The sequence below is a fragment of the Herpailurus yagouaroundi genome, unplaced genomic scaffold (assembly GCF_014898765.1).
Source record: "Herpailurus yagouaroundi ecotype Mexico unplaced genomic scaffold, PumYag 198, whole genome shotgun sequence".
Lineage (NCBI taxonomy): Eukaryota > Metazoa > Chordata > Mammalia > Carnivora > Felidae > Herpailurus > Herpailurus yagouaroundi.
This window is the reverse complement of record NW_024412429.1, coordinates 19,544,815-19,570,270: the sequence shown is the minus strand read 5'-3', so window position 1 is coordinate 19,570,270 and position 25,456 is coordinate 19,544,815. Positions and strand designations below refer to the sequence as shown.

The window sequence follows — 25,456 nt, the reverse complement described above, 5'->3', positions numbered from 1 at the left end:
AAGATTTTACTTCATTGCCAATATTCATTGTATATAATTACTAAAATAGCACTAAAGGCTATTTTATCATTATGTTTTAAAGCCTACTTTAGAATGTTCTAGCCCAGTCTTAAATTTTATGCATGCTTTATTTAATGAAATAACTAAAATTGGTAAATTTAGGATAAAGTATTTCTTTGTATTCTCTTTGTCTTCGGTAGTTTTGTAATGTATCTTGGAAAGTTTGAATAATCTTTCTTGTTAAACATTATACATTCAGTTCAGTTACTCTTTAGCAACAATGGTTGTTACTATTCACTACTATTCACAGTAGTGTTCACTACTGAAAACTGGAACAAGCAGTGAAAAAATATTTAAAACTTAACCTATTTATACTATATATGTTAATTATGAAAGTTATGTGTGTTTTTCACAAATCTCATCATGAGAATATTTGGCAAATACAAAAACACATACGGTTTAAATATTAAAGGAAATTTGTCAGTTGTATTTTGTATTTCTTATATGTACCAGATGTTTAAATGTATAATAAAGGGAAAAATTATAAATGTTTGCTAGAAAATTCCACCTCATTAACCCCTGAAAGAAGCCTTTTATTTACGTTCTAGTTCCCAGGAAGAGTGTGTGGTTTTATTTATCATAGCTATGTAAGGGAGTGAATTTTTTTTTTCAATATATGAAATTTATTGTCAAATTGGTTTCCATACAACACCCAGTGCTCATCCCAAAAGGTGCCCTCCTCAATACCCATCACCCACCCTCCCCTCCCTCCCACCCCCCATCAACCCTCGGTTTGTTCTCAGTTTTTAACAGTCTCTTATGCTTTGGCTCTCTCCCACTCTAACCTCTTTTTTTTTTTCTTCCCCTCCCCCATGGGTTTCTGTTAAGTTTCTCAAGATCCACATAAGAGTGAAAACATATGGTATCTGTCTTTCTCTGTATGACTTATTTCACTTAGCATCACACTCTCCAGTTCCATCCACGTTGCTACAAAAGGCCATATTTCGTTCTTTCTCATTGCAATGTAGTACTCCATTGTGTATATAAACCACAATTTCTTTATCCATTCATCAGTTGATGGACATTTAGGCTCTTTCCCCAATTTGGCTATTGTTGAGAGTGCTGGTATAAACATTGGGGTACAAGTGCCCCTATGCATCAGCACTCCTGTATCCTTTGGGTAAATTCCTAGCAGTGCTATTCCTGGGTCATAGGGTAGGTCTGTTTTTAATTTTCTGAGGAACCTCCACACTACTTTCCAGAGCGGCTGCACCAATTTGCAGTCCCACCAACAGTGCAAGAGGGTTCCCGTTTCTCCACATCCTCTCCAGCATCTATAGTCTCCTGATTTGTTCATTTTGGCCACTCTGACCGGCGTGAGGTGATACCTGAGTGTGGTTTTGATTTGTATTTCCCTGATAAGGAGCGACGCTGAACATCTTTTCATGTGCCTGTTGGCCATCCGGATGTCTTCTTTAGAGAAGTGTCTATTCATGTTTTCTGCCCATTTGTTCACTGGGTTATTTGTTTTTCGGGTGTGGAATTTGGTGAGCTCTTTATAGGTTTTGGATACTAGCATGTAAGGGAGTGAATTTATGTAGTGTATACAGAGCATTGGTTCTCAAATTGTGGTCCTTGGAAAAGCAGTATTAGCTGAGACCTTGTTAGAAATGCAAATTCTCAGACTCTTCCCCACACCTTCTGGATCAGAAACTATCTGTGGGTGGAGCCAACCAATCTGTATTTTAATTAGACTGAGAGGAGATTCTGATGCATGGAAATTTAGAACCCTGGCATATGTTTTCTTTTTTAAGTTTATGTATTTTGAGAGAGAGAAAGAGCACACAGGGGTAGGGGCAGAGAGAAAGAGAGACAGAATCCCAAGCAGGCTCTGCACCATCAGCACAGAGTCCAGTGTGGGGCTTGATCTCACAAACCGTGACATCATGACCTGAGCCGAGATGATGACCTGAGCCGAGATCAAGAGTTGGATGCTTAACTGCCTACGCCACCCCGGTGCCCCAGTTTTTAAATACCAGCTTATAACCACTGGTTGTTATAACTGTGGTCCACTTACCTCGATTTACTCGTCTTCTAATCGTATTCATTTTAGCCCTATTCTCATTTGAGAAAGACGGTGGCTGAAGAATCATAAGGTTGCTGTTACTTGTCCTTGATACTCATCAGCCTTCCTGTGGGATTCGGAAGATACACTGGTTCCAACAAGAGGTTGAATGAACTCCAAAAGGAATGGCATCTGTTTAATTGACTGTGGCATCCCTCACTGTGTGACCTTTGGCATAGAGTTTTTTGACTTCTTGGAACTTCAGTTTTCTCATTTATTACATGAATATGATAATAGGTCAAAAGGTGGTTGTGATGAATTAAGTGAGAGACAGTCATGTATTGAAAGCATTTCACAGAGTGCCTGGTACATAACAAACTTCCTATGAATAGTTGCTCTTATTGTTACTAGAAAACTTCCTACTACCAACTGTCCTACTGCCTACTACCAAATTGTTTGCATAATTTGTCCTATGGCAAAGGAATGTAAGGAAAGGCAATGACAGCAAAAACAAAAACAAAGTGTGTGGGGTGAGCCAGAAAAAAACCTGTGTTTATAGTTTACAATACAACACCAAATGAATTGTCTACACATTTAAATTAACCATGCCTGTTGTCTACTGATTGGAAACAAAGGCAAATGTCCAGGGAGGATTTTTTTTTTTTTCTATTTGTGCTTTACTGTTTTCAATTTTTTTTAAGCTTATCTATTTTGAGAGAGAGAGAGAAGAGGGAGGGAGGGAGGGAGGGAGGGAGAGAGAGAGAGAGAGAGAGAGAGAGAGAGAGAACACAAACAGGGGAAGGGCAGAGAGAGTGGTAGGGAGAGAATCCCAAGCAGGTTTCACATCGTCAGCAAGGAGCCCGATGCGGGGCTCGAACTCACAAACTGTGAGATCATTACCTGAGCCAAAATCAAGACTCAGACGTTTAACCAACTGAGCCACCCAGGTGCCCCACCTTTTTTCAATTCTTTTATAATGATAATGTTTATGTTTCCAGTTTCTTCAGGATGGCAGCCATACTTTTTCTTAAGATCAGAAATGAAAAAAAAAAGTCTCATTCCTTTGTATGCATTTGTAGATACCTGTAAATTGATCAATAGGATCACCCTCTGATAATGATCTTCACCAGCTTTACAATTTCTTTTTTCACCTGGCATAGGACATTGGGTAAATTAAACAGGTTCTTTTTTTCACAGTGCATGGCCTCTTTGGAAACTTGAGATAGTTCCTTAGAATTCCAGTGTGCAACCAGCATTGAGAACTGCACCCCTATTCCACCTACACCAGAATCACCCTCCTTTAAGTAAGCCAGTCAGCTCTCCCCTTTTCCTGTTCCTAGCAAGTGTCTTGAGCAGGTACTACCTGAAGTTGTTTGTCAGGTTGGCAACAAGTAATATTGGCAAATTACCAGATTTTATTAGAAGAGTCATCCTTCCCTCCTCAAGATCTGCATTTTCTTCTTTTTGCCTAGAAATCATTTGAGGAGAAAGATTCTCTTTCATCCGCTATAACTCAACAATAATATCACTGCTTTGTGGATGTCTTGGCCATGTTGCCTAGATTAGGACCGCAGTAATATATTCTCAAAGCATGCTATATTTTTCCCTTCTAGAATTTTTACTTGTCATTAATGATGAAATTATCAGTTTAATGCATGTGTTCCCTCTTAAATATTCAGCTCAGTGAAAGCATGGGACATACCTGTCTCAGTTCTAATTGCCCTAGCATAGTGTTACTGAATATGAGGAAGAAGAACATAAGCCGGTGTTTCGAAAAGTGTATCCGTGAAGAATTAACTGTTATAGATCAGTAATAACATATAATTTGTTTCTGAAGCAAAGGTACACTCTGACAAAAAATGGAATCACGATGTTGTATCTGACTTTTGTTTCCTAGTAAAATAAAAGCATATGTTGCACCAGGAGGGAGCAGATTTTTTCCCTAACATAGTGAATGGTGACAGTATAATTAATAGAACATTTTAATAGCACTTTTATTAAAAATATGGAACTATTCTTTACATGGCCAGTTCTTAATCCAAAGTTAAATGTGAAGTCAATTCTGTTGAAGTTGGTTTTTTGAAACACTGGCGTGACCCAGGTGTGTAGTGCTACAGCAGATGGTGCTCGAGCAAAGCGATTAAGGGTGTGAGCTCTGGAGCCGGCCCACCTGGGTCCACTGCTTCCTCAGAGCCCTGCCATCTTGGGCACATAGCTAAGCTCCCTGTGCTTGTATCTTCATCTGTAAGGCAGGAACAATAATAGTATCTGCCTTATAGAGTTGTTACGAAGATCAAATACATGAAGCACTTGGAACATACCCTTTCAACCGGTTGTCTCGCATACCTCTCGTCTCAGAACAGCATTTGATAAGCCCTGACGGGCATCTCTGATTTTGCTTTCTCAGAGCAGATGTACAAGTTGTAAGGTTGGCAAAACTATAATAAGTAAGGAGCCTCACTGATATTCTTCCCTGGATTGAGAATTCCACTCTGAGAAACATTATGACATTACATTATTTGTTTGTTTGTTTGTTTGACACACAATATTACATTAGTTTTGGTTGTACAGTGTAGTGATTCAACAACTCTGTGCATTATGCTGTGCTGGCCACAAGGGCAGCTACCGTCTGTCACCGTACAACACTATTACAGTACCATTGACTGTTCCATATGCAGTAACTTGCATCCCTGCAACTTCTTCATTCTGTAACTGGAAACCTGTATCTCCCATTCCCCTTCACCCATTTTGCCCATCCCCCCTCACCCCTGATTTTTTTTGTTTTTAAATATTAGATAAGGGTGATCTACTAGTGGGTTACGACAATACTTTTGTTGGTTGTGACATCAATTTTTAACTTATGGACTAGAATAAGATATAGAGTGCACTGCAGGTTTCAGGTTAAGTATTGGTTCACATGAAACTTGTTCAACTGTATGTACTTACGTATCTGTATACTGTATCGTGAACTAAAATGCACTTTGTACTATGACCCAAGATCATCATGTTTGAGAGCCCCTGATTTAGGGGAAATAACTGAGGCTTCGGATTTTTAGACTTAGGTTCCAAGCCCAGTTCTGCCACTCAAGTGACGGTATAATCTTTGGCAAGTTGCTTAACATCACTGAACCTCTGTCCTTACCTTGGTAAAATAGGGACAGTAGTTCCCACTTAATAAAAGTGCTGTAGAGACCTGAAAGAAATAATATGTGTTTGGCCCATGGTACATGTTTGGTAAATTGTAGTTCCTTTTCTCCTTTACGTCTGCATTCTTTGTTTTGCTAATAGACTGCATAACAAGTTACAGGCAGGGCCAAATTTTCAACAACAATGAACTCTGGATAGGTTCAAGTTTTCAAACAGGTTTATTTATTTTTTGAGAGACAGAGTGCAAGCTGTGGAGGGACAGAGAGAGAGGGAGACACAGAATCAGAAGCAGGCTCTAGGCTCCAAGCTGTTAGCACAGAGCCCGATGCGGGGCTTGAACTCACAAACCGTGAGACCGTGACCTGAGCCAAAGTCAGATGTTTAACCGGCTGAGCCACCCAGGCACCGCAGGAGTTAGTGTCTTTTAAGGAATATGCTACCACTCAAAGAATCACCAGTTTGGGGGAGAAGCATCTCTGTTCAGTATCCTAGAAGTGAATGTTATCATAGTTAAAAATGGCAGTTTAGTCACATTTGGAGAACCACATCTAAGAGATTAATTTACTCCCTTTCCTCTAACACGTACTATGGCAAACCCTTTGTGTATAGGGCCAGAGGGAATATTTTAGGCTTTGCAAGCTGGATAGGTCTCAACTGGCAGCTATCCAACTCTGCTGTTGTAGCCCAAAAGCAGCCATAGACAACTCATAAATGAATGAATGCAGCTGTGTTCCATAAAACTTTATGTACAGACACTGAAATTTACATTTCCTTTAATTTTCATGTGTCATGATATATTCTTTTGTGTATTTGTTTCCAACTATTTAAGAATGTAAAAATCATTTTTAGTTTGTAGGCCATACAAAAACAGACAAGAGGTTATAGTTTGCTAACTCCCTTGATATGCACACATGTACATACATATAACGTATTTAAGTTTGTCTATAAGCAAATGTTGCCCCCCACCCAGTGGTGCCTGAATTCGTTTTCAAGTAGCTTAGTAGATGATTTCTTTAATTTATTTTTATTTTGGGGGGCACCTGGGTGGGTCAGTCAGTTAAGCATCCGACTTCAGCTCAGGTCATGGTCTCGTGGTTTGTTAGTTGGAGCCCCCATGGGGCTCTGCTCTCAGCGCAGAGCCCACTTCAGATCCTCTGTCTCCCTTGCTCTCTACCCTGCCTTCCCTCCCTCACGCTCTCTGTCAAAAATAAACATTTTTAATTTTTTTTTATTTTTTAAATTTATTTATTTTGAAAGAGAAAGAGAGCGCTATTGGGGAAGGGGCAGAGAGAGAGGGAGAGAGAGAGAATCCTAAGCAGGTTCCACGCTGTCTGGCTATCAGCACAGAGCCTGACCCAAGGCTTGATCTCAGGAACCATTAGCTCATGACCTGAGCCTAGATCAAGAGCCGGGTGTTTAACCAATTGAGCTACCCAGTAGCCCTGATGATTTCTGTAATTAAAAAAAAAAAAAAAGTGGTGGGGGGCACCTGGGTGGCCCAGTCAGTTGAGCATTTGACTCTTGCTTTTGGCTTAGGTCATGATCAGAGGGTTGTGAGATCCCCCATGTCGAACTCCATGCTGAGCGTGGAGCCTGCTTGGAATTGTCTCTCTCTTCCTCTCCCCACTTGTGCTTGTGTGCTTTGTCTCTCTTAAAAAAGAATTTTTTTTATATGTGCACTAAAAGTTGTAGGATGATTGCCTGTGTGGGAATATGAAAAAAACACAGATTGTAATAAAAACTCAGGGTACATTTGTGATATTCTGGTCCTGAAAATATCTAAAAGTCTATTTCAGTAACACCCACAACTTGCTACCACTGAGTTTCCCCCACAGCTGCTAGAACTGTATCCAATGAGAGAATCCCAGCTCTCTGAAGCCCCAAAACAAACTCCCTCGTGCAAAAAGATTGTTATCCCCAGAACACAGGCTCACTCTGGTATGTTTTTTCCTTCTCAACTGTAGATTGTTTTTAACTGTATATAAAGTATCCATAATCACATGCTGTGCTTACTGTGGCCAGACATTGTTCTAAGTGCTTTACACATATTTTCTTTAATTTTAGCAACCACTTTATGAGGCAGGTATGACAGATGAGGAGACTGTTACAGAGAGGTTGAGTAACTTGCCCAAAGTCATACAAATCATAAGCAGAAGACCCCAGATTTAATGAAGTCTGTACTCTTAACCACACTGTATTTCCTTTTTAATTAAACCTTCTCTCTGTTCACATTAACCACAGTCCCCAAGATTATAGCTATACCTGCAGATCTGCCAGCAACAATTGCTTGGCTAAACTACCTTGAAAAAACTGAGATGAAAAAAATTTTTGGCCACAGAGCCAAAAGTCTTAGGATTAAAATAAGTTTGGAGTCCTGAAATAGACCACTGAAATTGGCAAAGTAGAAAGCCAGGATCAAAAGCAAAGTAGTAGAGAGGGGTATGCCGGGCAAAGACGAGTGAGGCTGGAAGGATCAAATGATGGGAGACTCTTCGGCCCCTCCTGCAGGGAGTAGTGCGGTTAAGCACTTGGTAAATGCTTGCTGAGTGGATGAATCATAGTAATATTCTAACTTAATTTGTGTAGTTACTCTTGAGTGGCCTATGAGCAGAAAATTCTTCAGCATAAGCTACGTTTTATAGTACTTTAATACGAAGTGTAGTGACAGATAACAGAAATGACATGAAAAATCGATAAAATATTTTTATGGTATTTCATAGGAAAAGTGCAGTTTTTTTAAAAAAGTATAATTGGTCACAATTGTTGTATTAATTTAATTTTTTTTAAGATTTTATTTTTAAGTAATCTCTACACCCAACATGGTGCTCAAACTCACAACCCCGAGATCAGGAGTCAACATGCATTTCCGACTGAGCCATCCAGGCACCTGTATTAGTTTCATTTTTAACCACTATTACTATCTTCTTCTCTGAAGTGTTTTTGGAAGTACCTATTTTAATTATAACATTAAATAAAATCTTCACAAAAGCATATTAACCTATAATTCCACTATTCTAAAACAATTTTTTTCTTTTCATTTTCCTTCAGTCTTTTTTCAGATACATTCCTTAATTGTATTCTTAGAGCATATTCAGTCTGATATTTTTTTTTTTTCTGCTTAACATGTCTAAAGTCTTACTGGTTTTTATCAGCTTTTTAAAATAATTCATCGTAAAGGCTATGCACTTCACTCAGACTATTGTTCCTTTTGCTGAACATTTAGTTTTTGATATTATCAGGTTCTTCATATTAGAAGTAAAAATATAGTAGTGAACAGATTCTCTTTTTTGATGTTGTAGATAACTCAACAGAGTTTTTACTGTTGTACTATTTCTTTACAACAAATTTCCAGTGGTGAAATTTTGAAGATAAAAGATTTTTATGAATCTTTTTTTTTTTTATACATTTTTTTTTCCAACGTTTATTTATTTTTGGGACAGAGAGAGACAGAGCATGAACGGGGGAGGGGCAGAGAGAGAGGGAGACACAGAATCGGAAACAGGCTCCAGGCTCTGAGCCATCAGCCCAGAGCCCGACGCAGGGCTCGAACTCACGGACCGCGAGATCGTGACCTGGCTGAAGTCGGACGCTTAACCGACTGCGCCACCCAGGCGCCCCAGATTTTTATGAATCTTGATAAATTCCCACATGGCTTCTTGGAAGTATCTGTGTATCCTTTTAAAGAACTGAGTATAAAATACAACAGTGTCACCAGTCTCATTAATGTGAGATGCTTTTATGTTATTAGTTTCCTACCTTAAAAGTAAGCATTTATGCTTTTGAATCATCTTAAATACTGTAACCACAAATGTGAACTCCTAAATGAGTGCTGTTATGACAGAAAAGGCAACCTGCTGTGATAATAGGGACCTGAAGTCAAATTTGTTTTCATCTGCATACAAAGTGATGTTTCATAAAAACTTTATAACTTAATTTTTTGCAAGCAGTCATCCAGCTGAGCTTTTATGTTTTGGCAGGGACCAAAATTATTTATATGCTTATCCATGCCCCTTTATCTAGAAACTATCTGATAAATTTAACAAAAGTTAGTATATTAGTGGTTGATATTCATTTGGTAACAGTTCTTCCATTTCTGAAATCCTAAAGTAGAATTTAAAATCTTGTACTTTTTTTTTTAACCTTGTAGTTTGTGATGTGTTTATTTGTAAAAAAAAAAAAAAAAAAAAAAAAAAAGGCACAGTTTCATTTCACACCTAATTGTTTTCAAAATTGTTACTTGTTGAGGCTATTCAGATATTTCTTATACTGCCTCTAGTTTATTGATCTACTTTTTTTACTGCTGAAGTTCATTCTGAGCTTTCTAGAGTTTTTTCTTTTAGAGCTGTCCCTTCTTCATCATCTAAATTGATTCTCTGTTAATCCTTAAAGCTTTACGGCTTGTTCGAATTAATCTAAGGATAGATTTTCCATCGTTATTCATCCTAATGTATGTTGTTGTTTTTTTTTCCATCTCTAAAATGTTTCCATTTCTGATGTGTACATAGATTAAATGTCTTATCTTAGTGATGGTTCACTGATTGTTCTGGTACTTTTACTTGACTGCTTATACACCGATGACAGCTTATATGCTTTGATTATGTTTTTCTAGAGGACAGAGATCAAATCCATTTAAGACCTTGTCTGCAGTAAATTATTTTGAAAACTTTGCAGTGTTCTTTCATAGATAAGCTTAGAAATCATACTTGTAACACTATGAACTTCATATATAGTTTATTTAATCACAAAAATCACATGACAAAGATTGCATTGAAGGTTTTAGATTTCTTGTTTGAAAATAATGCCTGTTACATAAATTCTTTCATTTGTATTGGTACTAGGAAAAAAAAAAGTAAGGGGCTAGTATGAGTTGCTGTGGGACCTTATAGTTAATCCTCTATATCCTAACTAGCTTGTATTATGAAACTATAATACGCTGAAATCCCAAAGCATAATTTTTCTGAAATTTGTATGGCTAGGATAGGTCTTAAATAACTTTCTTTCTAAAAATACATCCTAGCGGAATTGTTTATTTTGGAAATTTCTTTCAAGTTGAGTATAAAAGACTACAGCTGGAGTCTCATATCTGCTTCTACATCTTTTGTGATATGTCCTCTTAATGAGGCATATGAAGAAAATTCAGTTTTGCACAAATATGTAGTTTGACTTTTTTAAAATAGATTTTTAAAAAATGTTTATAATTTATTTTGAGAGAGAGAATATGCAGGCAGGGGAGAGAGGTAGAGAAAGAAGGAAACCAGGAATCCAAGCAGGCTCTGCGCTCTTAGCATGGAGCTCGATGCGTGGGGCTCAAACTCATGAACCGTGAGATCATGACCTGAGCCAGAAGCAAGAGTCGGACTGAGACTTAACTGACTGAGCCACCCAGGCACCCTTGTAGTTTGACTTTTAAAATAATGATAAATATTCCTTGATACTATACCAAAACTTACCAAGTGGTAGATTCAGCAGTGTGAGAGCTGAATCCCTTTTCAGAAAAGCGTTCCTATTCTGTTTTCTTGAAAATCCTTTGGGGTGTCAGCACTTTCAGTGCCTCTTTTCCTCTTGCATGCTTTTATAACATCACGACACTGGTAAATTGGAAAACATTGATTGAGTGAGTCATTTGTATCTTGTAATGCTGACACATTTCATTATATATTTTCAAATCACTGATACCACCACTGATGTCATCAGGAAAGTTTTTAAGTATTGGGAAACTGTGAAATCCAGGATGGCAGATAGAAGTTCCCAACCTCTTGATTTTCACTTGAAAGGTCAGATTTTATCATTGTAAACAAATATTGTCCGTTGTTTTTCTTAAAGTAACAGATTCATTCATTTTTGAGAAAATGACTCAGTTACCTCAGCCTAAATTATAGCTTGTTAGTCATCCCCTCAGCAAAAGTAATAGCAAATAGTTTAGCTCACAATTCAAACAATTGTACAAGTGGTTTTCTGGAAATAAATGTCCATTTCAGTATACAGAAGTGCTTTGTGTATGCTTTTTATTTTCTTAACATTAAAAAGACATATTGGGGCACCTGCGTGACTCAGTTGGTTGAGCGTCTGACTTTGACTCAGGTCACGCTCTCACAGTTTGTGGCTTTGAGCCCCGCATCAGGCTCTGTGCTGACAGCTGGGAGTCTGGAGCCTGCTTCGGATTCTGTGTCTCCCTGTCTTTCTGCCCCTCCCCCACTTGTGCTCGCTCTCTCTCTCTCTCTCTCTCTCTCTCTCAAAAATAAATACATTTTAAAAATTTTTTAAAAAAAGACATATTAAGGGTCAAGATTTAAAGTTAGTCATATTATTGCTTCAACAAAGACATGAAGTGGCAGGAGAAAAATTCTTTCCATGTATGGAAATGAGGACTAAAATGAATAGGTCCAGTTTGGCGCCACTGCTTCGATTCATGCTGAGATGTCAGGAGTTTAATCCACCTACTATTACCTTGTGCCATCGGTGCAAATATCAGCACAGTGTAAGGCAAATAATGTCTTAATATCATGATGAAAATGGCTTTATCTTCACAGTAAAGGATCCTGAAAACCCCTAGGGGTTCACAGACCACCCTCTGAGTATCACTGTTGTATACTGTAAGGCAATTTATGGAAATGTTTTGAGATTCCACATTTTTGATAACTAAAAGGATATGTATTAAGTCTGATTACTATAACAACTTTACATAAAAATTATATCAATAAAAATAACCAAATTATATTAAAATCTTAACACTTTACTCAAATACTGTGATATGCAGACCTACTCTACTAAAGCTGTATCATTGTTACCTTGATCATTAAGTGAACAGGAACTTGTCTAAATATATTATGCTCCTTTATTTTTCCCCAAACTTCTATCTCTCCGTGTTAGCAAAAGAGAGTATTAGGGTTAGTCACTAGTGAAATATGGTCTGGAGATGGCTACTCTGATTCTCAGAGAGTCGTCTTAAAATTGGCAAAGGTAATATCTGAATTAGAAAGGCACTGGAATATCACCATCATGATGCTAAAGTAATAGTCACTTTCTGAGAATGTATTTTGTACCAGGCACTGTAATAAGCAACGTGTATATTGTGTTACTTAATCTTTACAATAACTCTGTGAGGTGTCTATTACAGAAGACAAAACTGAGGCTCAGATAATCAAAATTGAAGTAAGTTGTTCAGTCCTTATAGATACAAAGTAATAGAGTTAGGATTTGAACATAGATGTCTTCTTCCAAAACTTGGGTTATGACCCATTATGCATCTCTGTATACCCTTCAGTATCATAATGAGTTATTGTTAGTCTACCATATTATCTTCCTGTTTACTCTAAAAGGTCCCTGGTGAAAACTTGTTATAACTAAGCAGTAGTTCTCTTATTAAAGAGTTGTTTTGGAGATCTGCCTCTCTACTCAGACATGCCCCACTAAAGAGTTCTGTGGTTTCTGATTTAACTTTAGAGTGTCAGGGGGTATGTATGGGGCCTTGAAGTGAGATCTTCAATGACATCTTCACATTTCCCCCTGATGATGATAGGGTAGGTTAAATGGTATCCTTAGGTGGCTCAACTTTTTGTCTTCTAGACTAGTGCTACTCAGAGTATGATGCATGAATGGTTCCAGTGTGCTAACTCTCTGAGACAAAATACGTACAGAAATCAAAAGTAAGAGTATGGAAATTTGAATATCATTTGACATTACTACAACATCTGTGCACACATTTAATTGTTTTTCTTACAAAAGCACAGATTTTCAATGACTCGAAAACTTTTTTAATTAGTTCTTGACCATAGATAGTTCAAGAAGCGTTGTTTGAAACTAACATTAAAAGATTAGAAGGGTACTTTTAATTCAACTCCCTATGTTTTAAATTTTATATATTTTTTATTTCCCAGCCCTTCAACATTTAAGTTTTTCAAACCTTGTTCTTGATTATTCCATTTTGATTTGATAGCTCAAAAAACTTAGTAGAACTAAGAACTCATTATTACTTTTTGAGTGTGCTTCACAGTTTGTTTTCCACTCTAACCATGTATGCAGATGAACCTATTATAATAATTAGCACATAATCAGCAAAATCTAAACTTTAAGCTTTTATGTGAAAAGTCAACAATTTGACACCAAATATGAGATCAAGTTATATAGGTTGCTATTAAACTATTCAAATTAGATAATTAGAATTTACATTTGAAATTTGAACTGAGAGTCTTAGAAATTTGATGTAGGGGTCTCATGAAAATCATACGTTCATGGGGCACTTGGGTACCTTAGTCAGTTGAGCATCCAACTTCGGTTCAGGTCACGATCTCACGGCTTGTGGGTTCAGGCCCTTCATTGAGCTCTGTGCTGACAGCTCGGAGCCTGGAGCCTGCTTTGGATTCTGTATCTCCCTCTCTCTCTGCCCCTCCCTTGCCCACACTCTGTCTCTTTCTCTCCCTCTCTCTCTCTCAAATAAGTAAACATAATTTTTTTTTTTTCTTAAATCGTGTTCATTCAACAGAAAGTTAAGCACTGGGGTTAGAGTGGTAAAGATAAGGTATTAGTTAGCTTTCAAGAGCTAAGGTATAATTCTGCTTACCAAATATATAGTTAATTGTTTTCTCTGAAATAGAATGGCATATCTCCATTTGAAAAAAGTTGGAGAAATCGATAAGGTTAGTAATGTACAATTACATATGGGATAAGTTAGAGCTTAAATTTCAATTGTAAAAATATATTTAGTAGTGAATAATACAATTGGTAGTACTAATTTTTTTTTTTAATTTTTTTTTTTTTCAAACGTTTATTTATTTTTGGGACAGAGAGAGACAGAGCATGAACGGGGGAGGGGCAGAGAGAGAGGGAGACACAGAATCAGAAACAGGCTCCAGGCTCTGGGCCATCAGCCCAGAGCCTGACGCGGGGCTCGAACTCACGGACCGCGAGATCGTGACCTGGCTGAAGTCGGACGCTTAACCGACTGCGCCACCCAGGCGCCCCAGGTAGTACTAATCATATAGAAAGATTATCAGAATAGCATAACAGTTAAATTTCAAACTTCTTTAGACAGTGTTTATTACCGTATCTGGCCATGGGCTCCTCCTATAGCATTTCTCATTGTTAAGTCCTAGGACTGGTGATCAACTGAGCAATAGATTTCGTGGTATTTAAATATGTATTTGGCAGTCACTTTTTGGTCTAGATAGGGCCTGGGAATGCAGAGGTAAATTATACACTATGTGTCCTGAAGGAGCTTAGATAAATAAACATAATGACAATTCCGTGTGGTAAGTGCTGAAGGGAAGTAGGCGCAGGATGCTTAGGAACACAGGAAAGGCACCCAGCTCAATCAGGGTGAGTGGGTCAGGGAAGGTTTTTCTGAGGAGATAATGATGCAAAATTATAAAATGTCCAGACACCTTTCTCTTGTGGAGGTCTTCAAAAATGATGGTCTTGAAGAGCACCCAACATCATTGAAAGAAATTCTACTCAAATTTAAAAATTTTTAGAGTCAACAGAAAGTTAGGGGAAGTATATCTCAGGCAATAAACAAGTGCAAATGCTATTGTAATAATTTCAGCGATAGGTTACTAGGGTCAGAACAAAAGTAATTATGGGGATGAAATGGAGGAGACAAGTTCTTGAGATCCTAATAGAGAAAACAGGATGTGTTGTACAAGATTTGGAGCCATGTCCTCTATTACCATGGATTGCTTTACTCTGCTGTGGCCCCACTGGCCATTTGGTTCCTCAGGTATACCAACCTCATTCCTGACCCGGGGTCTTTGCAATGGTCATTCCTACTGCCTGGAATGTACATCCTTTCCCCCAACCCCAGGCTCTTTGAGTGGCTGGCTCTTCACTGTTCTGGCCCCGCTCATCTGTCATTACTTAGGGATCTTTTCTGACCACTCTTACAGTAACTGCCCTATCCCCTTCCTCACAGCCAGCCCACCATTTCACTTTGTTTTCTTTTCTTTGGAACATTGTTGCAGTGTGCTTGTTCATGTAGACTGGATGTGAGAGCACAGGAATACAGGTGCTCAAAGAAAATGGGGAATGTTATAGAACTGAGATGAGCAAACTAGTTATACAAATGGAGTTTTAGATAGAAATACCTCCTTAAATAAAGCATGGTTCATATGGAAACCAACTTGAGCCAAACCCTTTCAAGGCCAGCCTGGGGGAGGTTAATCAGAAGGATAAAGGAGTTAGAAGTGTCTAGGCTCTTAAAATTTTCAATCAAAATTATAAAATGTCCAGACACCTTTCAAATGTGCATGTCTTCAAAAATGGTCTTGAAGAGAACCCAACATCATTGAAAGAAATTCTACTCAAATTCAAATCTTAAAGTTACGAGATAAAAATTATATTATCTCCAAGCCTTATTATAACATCAAAAAAGCTAACCTTTTGTTTAAAAACAACAGTATTCTCCACCTCCATAATTCTTACTTTACCTAGAAATAATACAGATTTGTAGAAGTTTTTATGTAATTCCAAATGCCAACAAGACTCTGTATTTATATAATTTTCACTATCTTGTGTTAAAATATTTAACCTGTTTTATCATTGTATTTATGACTACTTTCTTATAAAACATTCATCTCATTAATATTTATTCTTCAAAGTTTGGTTCATTATAATGGAAAAAAATATAACCTGCAAACTTAGATGATTTTTTTAAACAGCACATAAAATAAAAAAGGAAAAATACATCTTTAAATATATATATATATATATATGCGCATTTATTGTTAGACTTGGGAAACTTTTATTATTATGAAAAAGAATATTACCTTGGTATGTCTTTGAAACTATTTCTTACTCATATTTTTTTGTTCATATGTTTTTATTCTTATTTTTTTCATTGTATATTTTTTTCTCCTAAGTTTAGAAAAGAAGTACAGACAACTGACAAGGCCATTGAATACACACTTAGTTGCCTTTGAGGATAAACCTACCTAGTTGCCATGGTGTTATTTAATGCCATATTAACAGTGTATCTAATAAACTGGTGATTTACCTGGTCATTAATGGAAACCTAGCCAGGTTTCCATGGAAATTTTATTCTGTAATGTAGCAGAGCATCTCCCTTTTTCCTGGTTCTTATGTTATTAATACTGTTTTTTTTTAATATTTTTATATTTAGTTATATTTAGTATATTTACTAAATTACTATATTACTATATATTAGTATATTTAGTATATATTTAATATATATTTAACTATATATATTTAGTTATATTTTATATTTTTTATATTTAGTTATAGATTACACACTTGTGCTCCTACTCTATTAGTGGAGTTTATTCTTGTTTTGATAAAAATAAATATAATTTACAAATTTTAATGTTTCTTTGCACATATCAAAAGAAGGAAAACTTTCACAATGGATGATAATGGTGATTTGATGATAATAGTAATAGATAACGGTTACTAGTAATAATAATACATAACTGTTACCAAAGGTGTACTGTGTTACAGACATTGACCCCAGTGCTTTGTGTATATTAATTCAGTGATTGAGGGTAGATACTTACCACTCAGATTCCATCTTATAGATGCAAAAGCTAGGCACAAAGAGGTTAAGCAGCTTGTCCAACATCACACAGAAAGTAAAGCCAGAGCTGAGATTTAACTTAGGTAGTTTAGTTCCAGAACTAGCACTTTTTTGTTTTAAGTAATAAAATATTGCTTAATCTTATTGTCTCATTATTCACAGCCATATAACAACAAACAAGCTTCTAGTTCAATATAAGAACTAGCACTTTAACCACTACATGTTAGTATATACTGTTTATACCAGATGTAAAGAGGAGGAAGATAGATCTACTGACCTTAGAGGAAACATTCAGAAACTACCTAAAAATCATACATGAAAAGATTCAAGAAAATCTTGTATCAAATTTTTGAAATCCTCTGTTAATGTAAATAACTTCCCCACCTATAAATGGTGAGACATGTGGCAGATCAAGAGCTAATCCCTTAGAATGCAAGGAACTCTTAGTAAACCATTAGAAGAGGATTACTAATCCAATGAAAACATGGACAAAAAACATGAATAAGCAAGACAAAGATAAATACACACAGGTCAAAACATACAAAAAGATGTTTTGTGTTTTGCATATTTAGGAGTTTTAAAAAGTGGGTCTAGATAAATCATGAAGTAATGACTGATAGGGAGACAGAGTTGTAGAGCTGATTAGGAGTGGCAGGCTGACAGCTGGTGATGTACACGGGCACTGTGGTTTGGGAGCATACCAGCCAAAATTCCAGAAGGGAGCCCTACAGAAAATGATTTTGAGTGACTGTTTTCTCAAGGGTGACTTATAGCTAGTATATTCCTGATACATCAATGAGAAGTTAATTCATTACATACAGTGGATGCCATGGGTCATTAACATTCTCTTTTAGACCTTCTGTTGAGAAGGCCTGGTTATCAGGATTGAAAATAAAAGCAGTGCATTCAAGACACTTCACCAATAGAAACCCAGAGAGAATTTTTTGACAATTATATAAAGAAGGTAAAGGAAAAATTTTTAGGGATCAAGGGGAGGTATGAGAGCGTCATATATGGTCAATGTTCATTCTTACTGTAAGTTAATTTTCATGAATTCACCTGGGTCTTACCTAATGCAATTAAAAAACCCACCTGTGGGGCGCCTGGGTGGCGCAGTCGGTTGGGCGTCCGACTTCAGCCAGGTCACGATCTCGCGGTCCGTGAGTTCGAGCCCCGCGTCGGGCTCTGGGCTGATGGCTCAGAGCCTGGAGCCTGTTTCCGATTCTGTGTCTCCCTCTCTCTCTGCCCCTCCCCCGTTCATGCTCTGTCTCTCTCTGTCCCAAAAATGAATAAACGTTGGAAAAAAAAAAATTAAAAAAAAAAAACCCCTGTGATTATTCAATTAAATCACACATAAATATTCAAATATTCAAATAAAATTCAAAATAACCTGTGATTATTCAATTAAATCACACATAAAAATGTTAGAATTTAAGATTTCATTATGTCACTAAGTAAAAAATGTATAACACAGCAAGAAAGTAGTCTTCATTATGGTATTTATAATTCCACCTATGTATTTTACTTCCAGGGAACCTTTTATTATTTTATCAGGAGGTTTGTCCTATGATACTGTAGGAAGAAGACCCTGCTTAACAGTTATGCATGGGAAAAGTACTGCTGTGCTGGAAATGGACTATTCAATTGTGGATTTTCTAACGCTATGTGAAACACCATACCCAAATGGTAATAAGCTTTGCATCTTTAAAACATATTCTCTGTGGGTATCTGCTATTCAGAACAAAGACCTGTTTGTTTTCTAAATAGTTTCCTTATCCTAGTATGCTGTCACTCTTCTGGGGGAGAGATTCTGTCTTCATAACTTTGTAAGTTTTATTTCAGAAGTTAATTTTGTTTAATAAGCTTTATCTGTTTAATATGACATAGTAGTAGTTAGTGCTACTGAAGGATAAACAGAACTGCCCACATTAAGCAACATTTTAAAACTCTATAAAACACTAGTGTATTAATTGATCAAGGTTCTCCAGAGAAACAGAACTGATAGCACATAAGGAGAGGAGAGAGAAATAAGGAATTTATTTTAAGAAATTGGTTCACACAATTGAGGGTGATAAATCAAATTGATCAAGCACCATGGCAGGCTGAAATTTGGGAGTTGATGTTGCTGTCTTGGGGCAGAATTGCTTCCTTTTTAGAAAGCCTGTTTTCTCTCTTCAGGCCTTCAACTGATTGGATGAATGCCACCCACATTATACCTGATAATCTCCTTTACTGGGAGTCTGCTGATTTAAACGTTTATCACATCTAAAAAATACCTTCCCAGCAACATCTAAATTGGTGTTTAACCAAACAAGTGGGCACCAAATCAGAGACTAGTGACACATAAAATTAACGGTAACAGCTAGCGTGTATCCTTTCAAGAGGAATTTAAATCTGGATCTTTTTTGTTTCATTTGAAGCTAATTGAAATGTAAAGCTATAACACATTATATAATTAACAAGTGCATACAAAATATCTAAGAAAGAGATTATAATATTGTAGTAATACTCTACTGAGTTCCTATGAGAGACAAGAATAAGAATTGTTCTTATGGATATTCAGATTTAAATTTTGGGTTTGTTGCCCATGTCCTGCCTTGGATTTTGCAATACCATAGAAGTTACTGTGAACTTCTTGTTTTATTCGTCTTTACAAAATTGAAGTAATTTTGTATGAGTTATATAGATTTATCTCATTTAAAACCAAGTAGTCTTAAATTACATGAAGTGCAAGATCAGATTGTTACATACTTGAGAGAATGGAACAAAAATTTTTAAAAAGCAAATGTGTATTATCTAATTTGCTGTCTTATTCCATATTTAAAACTGTTATTTATGCATTGTTTTCCTATTCCAGATTTTCAGGAACCATATGCTGTGGTGGTTCTTCTCGAAAAGGATTTAGTACTTATAGACCTTGCACAGAATGGGTAAGAATAAAATTTGGTGAGAGATTATTTTAGTATATGGTAGAAAAGACTCTTTTTAGCATAGGGTTGGCTATTTCTTTCTTTTTTTTTTTTTTTGAAAACTCTATATTTATATACATAATGGTGGCCTCTTTTAGAGTTTCAGACACACATTTCTAATTACCTGCCAGATTTCGCTAGTATGTTGCTCACACAGAATTTCTATTTTTTAAGTCAGAATTTCTTGAATTTCTGAAATTTCATATAATTCAACCTAATACTTGGACACTGTGGGGGCACACAAAATAAATAAGTGCAGAATTCATCCCATCACAGTTTACCTCCAGATAAGCTCTGTGGCCTCCCCACCCACATGCACTCTCTGTGGCACTGTCATGAATACCGTTGTCAGAGTAATTTTACATGCAGCACCTAGCTTGTCACTCTTCTCTTTCAAGGATCCCATACTCTACTGACTGAGCCAACCGGTGCCCTGTTATTCTCCTCTTTAAACCACTATGATCTCTACTGTTTTATTATTTGAAAGCACCTTCTCAGCCTGCTTCTCCACACAGTAGGAATTGAGGATACCTTTCTGACTTGATTTCTCACTGTCTTCCTACAGGTGCCTTATTCCCTAGAAAAACTGAACTGTGTATTAAACAAACATACTTCAATGTCTTTTCTTATATAGTTCCCAGTGGCTGCAAACTCCACTTGCTTCACTGCCATCAAAACTCCATATAACTTTCAAAGTCAGTCCTCTTTTCCTCATTCAGCTTCCTCTTCTAGGGGCCCCTGGGTGGCTCAGTGGGTTGCGTGTCTGACTTTGGCTCAGGTCATGATCTCGTGGTTTGTGGGTTTGAGCCCATGTGGGCTCTGTGCTGACAGCTCAGAACCTGGAGCCTGCTTCGGATTCTGTGTCTCCCTCTTTCTCTGCCCCTCTCCTGCTTGTGCTCTTGCTCTCTCTCTCTCAAAATTAAATATTTAAACTTTTTCTCCTCTCTCTTAACCAGATATATCATACCTGGTGTATAAATTGCCACCATAGCTCCTTTGCAACTTTTTGTGGTATTTGCCATATTCTCCTTTTTCCAACATAGATGATAAATTCTTTGAATGCAAGAATATTACATTATTTATTTGTGTCTCTTGAAATAATCATGAAAATTTAATTGTGTTTACCCATTTAGGATCTCAGTGTTTCTCAATTATGGGCAATCCCCCCCCCCCCCCCAGAAGATACTTGATTGTATCTGTGTAAACATCTTTTCTAGATGATATTGGCATCTAGTGATGGACAGGGTTGCTGCTAAACATCCACAATGAACAGGACAGTCCCTTATAATAAAGAATTATCTGATCCAAAATGTGAATAGTACCTGGATTGGGAAACCCGGAAGTATAAGTCAACAGTATTATTTACCTTATTTTAAGGTACTACTAGATTCGTATCAACTTAATATGTACTACCTGTAATAATCATTTTTTTTCCTTTTTGAAAATTACAAGACTATAGTGGAAAGGAATTTGAAAACAGTATTTCTAAAGGGCAGTCTTGGAATAACTTATTCTTAATATGATTTTATTTTTGGGGGCACCTGGGGTGGCTCAGTCCATTAGGCTCCCAACTTTGGCTTAGGTCATGATCTCATTCATGGTCTGTGGGCTTGAGCTGTCAGCACAAAGCCTGGAGCCTGCTTCCGATTCTGTGTCTCCCTTTCTCTCTGCCCCTCCCTCGCTTATGCTCTGTCTCTGTCTCTCTCTCTCAAAAATAAATAACATTAAAAAAATTTGTTTTAAATATGACTTTTTTTTCATTAGCTAAGTTTTCAAATAGTGGGACTTTTTGCCTGTGGTCTATACTGATATGTATTTAAGTTAAAGAAAATATTGTCCAAATAACCTGTGACTAGGCATTTTATTTAGCAAACGTATCAGTTAAATGTATGGTAATAGTAGAGTCATTGTGCCTAAGGATTATAAAGTATGTTTATAAAGAGAAAAAAGTTACCTGCCATTTTTTTTAATTCATGTTTTTGTTTGAATTTTTCTGCTGTGTTTTTATGTGTGTTCGAGGAAGGAGTGATGACAGTTCGCTTCATTTTGAAATCTAGAAAGGGCTTTTCTGAATTTATTCTTTTCTAATTTTTAAATTATTGTCAGTGGTAGACTGATGAATACATACAATTTTTGCAGATGAGCCATTCTAAACTTCTGAGACTTTTTAGGGCCAGTTGCTGGTTTTCTAGATATTTTTAAGTAACCATTCTCAAGGAATTCAAACCAGAAAAGAAATATCATTGTACATTTAGTTAGGATTTTACTTTAAGATTTTTGAAAGCATTTTTTGCTTTATTTAATGAAATAATTTCCTATCTAGGAAACCTTTAAGGTAGACTTTTATTTAGATTATCACTAAAACAAGAGAGCATCTCTAGATTAAATATTGCACTCGGCATTACATTGATGGAGAAGAGAACTGCAAATTTGTGTTATTTGACATAAAAACGAGGAATCTGTTGATTGAGAACTTTACAGTTAAGAGCATAGTTTAAATTTGGCTTCTCCTTGCCGGCTGGCATGCCTTTGGCACATTACTCTAAGTTTTCGTTCCTCCATAAAATTTCTACATCGTACGTGTGGTGTGAGAAGTAAAGAAGATAAATGTCTATATAAAGCACTTAGTCCAGTGTGTGCCACATGGTATGTAATTCCAGCTGCAGCTTTTCTCTTTACTAGTCTAACTGAGCAAGTTGCATTATAGAAGATGCCATTTTTTACATATTTGCATAAATTAAATCTACTAAATCTCTGTGACAGAATGTATGTAATTTCCAAAAATATGGAGAAGAGCACTGTATTCCAAAATTTAAAATATAAATTTAGATAATATGTTATATGGGCCTTCAGAGAATGTTATCTTTAATCAAATTTTAAATATTGTTTTTGTTCCAAAGATGTAAATAATTTTTAAAAGTTTTCATTGTTGTGTTAATTTTATTAAATACATAAATATTTTTCTTTTCCTATTGTTAAAGATATCCTATATTTGAAAATCCCTACCCTTTGAGTATACACGAATCCCCTGTCACATGTTGCGAATATTTTGCTGATTGTCCTGTGGACCTCATTCCCGCACTTTATTCTGTTGGAGCTAGACAGAAACGTCAAGGTTACAGCAAAAAGGTATTGAACATGAGTTTTAGTATTTAATGTTGCATTTCGGTATTTTATATTTATCACCTTGGAATATTTGATAATGTATACCTTTTCTAGAGAAAATATATAGAAAATCCTTTTTTGGAGCAAAATGCGTTGTTTACTGTTATCATAGAAATATATATATGAAGATGCTTGAAAGTTGCTTTATACTATAATCTTTTCTTATAGGAATGGCCCATTAATGGAGGTAATTGGGGCTTAGGTGTTCAAAGTTACCCAGAAATAATTATTACAGGGTAAGTAAAAGCCTGTTTTCACCACTAAACCAATAATGGCTAAATACAAAGACTACATGGACGTTAATTAATTGGGCAGGTAGTGCTTTCCTTTATGCTGTAGCGTATTAAAAAATGTTATTGTCTGGAACCTGCCAACTTACCCTGAATTTTTTACCTTTCCTCGTTTGGTGGCTAACTTTTCAAATAACAGTATACTTCATCGCTTCTCGGCCTTTTGGCTAAGATCATATGCAAATAACAGTATACTTCAAAGAAAGAAAAAATGTAATATTTTTTCCTTTGTATCATCACAGTTTTAACTCGTTTCCTTTTCATAGGCATGCTGATGGATCAGTTAAGTTCTGGGATGCTTCTGCAAGTAAGTATTTTGAATATTATTTATTATATGTTTGTTATATAATCATTGCTTTTATATAACCTGTTTTATAATAATTGCATAATCAACATTTAGTATAAAATTTGGAAGCTATTGGTTTAATAACTGATTTATCAAGTATATGAGTTTAGAATTCTTGATAGACGTAAGATATTTTTAAGGATACTGTCTAGTCAGTCAAGAAAAATTCTCAGCAGAAATAATCAGATCCTTTCTTCAAAATTTCTTCAAACCTTCTCTTTTTAACTCAGAATTAGGAAAAGTGAGATTGTGTTTCAAATCAACAGAAATTTGTGAATAATGCCTGATGCTCGGCTAACAGTAATTTGTATTCTCTTTGTGGAATATACATGTTGGTTACACAATAGCAAAAAAGGAAAGAATGCTTTGAATCATCAATGTTTGCAAAATACACATAGCAAGCAGTGAGACTCCAGTTAACTCAGGATATTTTGTGTTTCATCATATAGAAATATGAGATGTACTAGCACCGTTTGTAGTGAAAGTAGAAAATCATTTTAGAAAGCAAAAATGTTTTTTATTTTCATTATATTTATACTTTTTTCTTTTCACAAAATATTTTTGTCATTGTTTTTTTTCAGGTTATCTAAATTCATCATCATGATGAGTTTTTTTGTTTTTGTTTTTAGTGAATACAGGTACACCTTTCTTCTGGTCAGTAGGTCCAATGCATTATCTAAAAGAATAATAGAGAAATGTAGACCTGGGAATAAAAATATGGTTCGAATAAATATTGGCTCTTTTCCTTAGATAATATGAGTGATTGAATATTACTTTATATTTGTTCTTTTTATATTAAAATGTTTAACACATATTATCTTTTTTTCTAGTAACTCTGCAAGTATTATATAAACTAAAGACATCTAAAGTATTTGAAAAGTCAAGAAATAAAGATGACAGGCCAAACACAGATATTGTAGATGAAGATCCATATGCCATTCAGATCATCTCCTGGTGTCCGGAAAGTAGAATGCTGTGCATAGCTGGAGTTTCAGCTCATGTCATTATTTATAGATTCAGCAAACAAGAAGTGATTACAGAAGTCATTCCGGTAATAGTCTCTTAATTATTTTCAGTGTCAGATGTCTAACATTTAAATTTTTTTTAATTATTTAGGAGATTATTTGCAGTCGTTTTTTTCTAGAATTTTTAAAAACACTTAAGTGTTTACATTGCCATCTGTCTTTTGTGGAAAATAGTGTATTTTAATCTATATCTTTTTAGTGAGCATTTAAATCCTTATGTATATTATATGTTTCATTTAAGGAAAGTTAATATGAATATGAGCATACTCTAATTTGGTACTAACAGGCATGCTGTGAATTCTAAAATCATCGTGTGTTCTTGCGCGCGCGCACACACACACACACACACACACACAATCATTTTTGAAACGCTGAGTCAGAAACATTTTTTTTTCTTTCCTAAATCTTTACCTTTAGAAATCGTGGCTAAATTTTTACCCTTACAACATGTTTCCACTGAAGTGTATGTGTGTATGAGTGTGAATCGTAATAAAGTGAATAATTGTTAGTAGTAGGTGAACTGTCTTTCTTTTATAACAGATGCTTGAAGTTCGATTGTTATATGAGATAAGTGATGTGGAATCCCCCGAGGGTGAACAGGCACCACCTTTGCCGACACCTGTAGGGGGCGCCACTCCTCAGCCCATTCCTCCTCAGTCTCATCCTTCTACCAGTAGCAGTTCATCTGACGGACTTCGTGATAATGTCCCTTGTTTAAAGTAAGTTATAAAAAATGCAGATGTTTTGGAAACTGTTTTTTCGTTTAAGTAAATTATAAACATTACTAGAATAATATTTTCCTGTGATAGAGAAAAATGACATAACATTTCTTTCTTTGTTTTGCTGTGGTTAATCCAATTTATTTTTCTGTGGCAACAAGAGGAATATGATTGAATTCTGTGATTTTGTCTTTGAAGTGCCAAGA

The 25,456-nt window shown here is 36.0% G+C and overlaps 1 protein-coding gene across 1 annotated transcript in view; it reads left to right on the top strand.

Annotated features, from left to right (window-relative positions):
• The window catches only part of STXBP5 (syntaxin binding protein 5), a 170,574-nt gene that overhangs the window by 72,615 nt on the left and 72,503 nt on the right, over positions 1–25,456 (top strand). Inside the window, exons 10-16 of the mRNA XM_040448625.1 lie at positions 18,268–18,422; positions 19,594–19,666; positions 22,687–22,834; positions 23,039–23,106; positions 23,427–23,467; positions 24,337–24,557; positions 25,072–25,250. Of these exons, the coding sequence (XP_040304559.1) occupies positions 18,268–18,422; positions 19,594–19,666; positions 22,687–22,834; positions 23,039–23,106; positions 23,427–23,467; positions 24,337–24,557; positions 25,072–25,250 (885 nt within the window). The remainder of the gene's footprint in view (positions 1–18,267; positions 18,423–19,593; positions 19,667–22,686; positions 22,835–23,038; positions 23,107–23,426; positions 23,468–24,336; positions 24,558–25,071; positions 25,251–25,456) is intronic.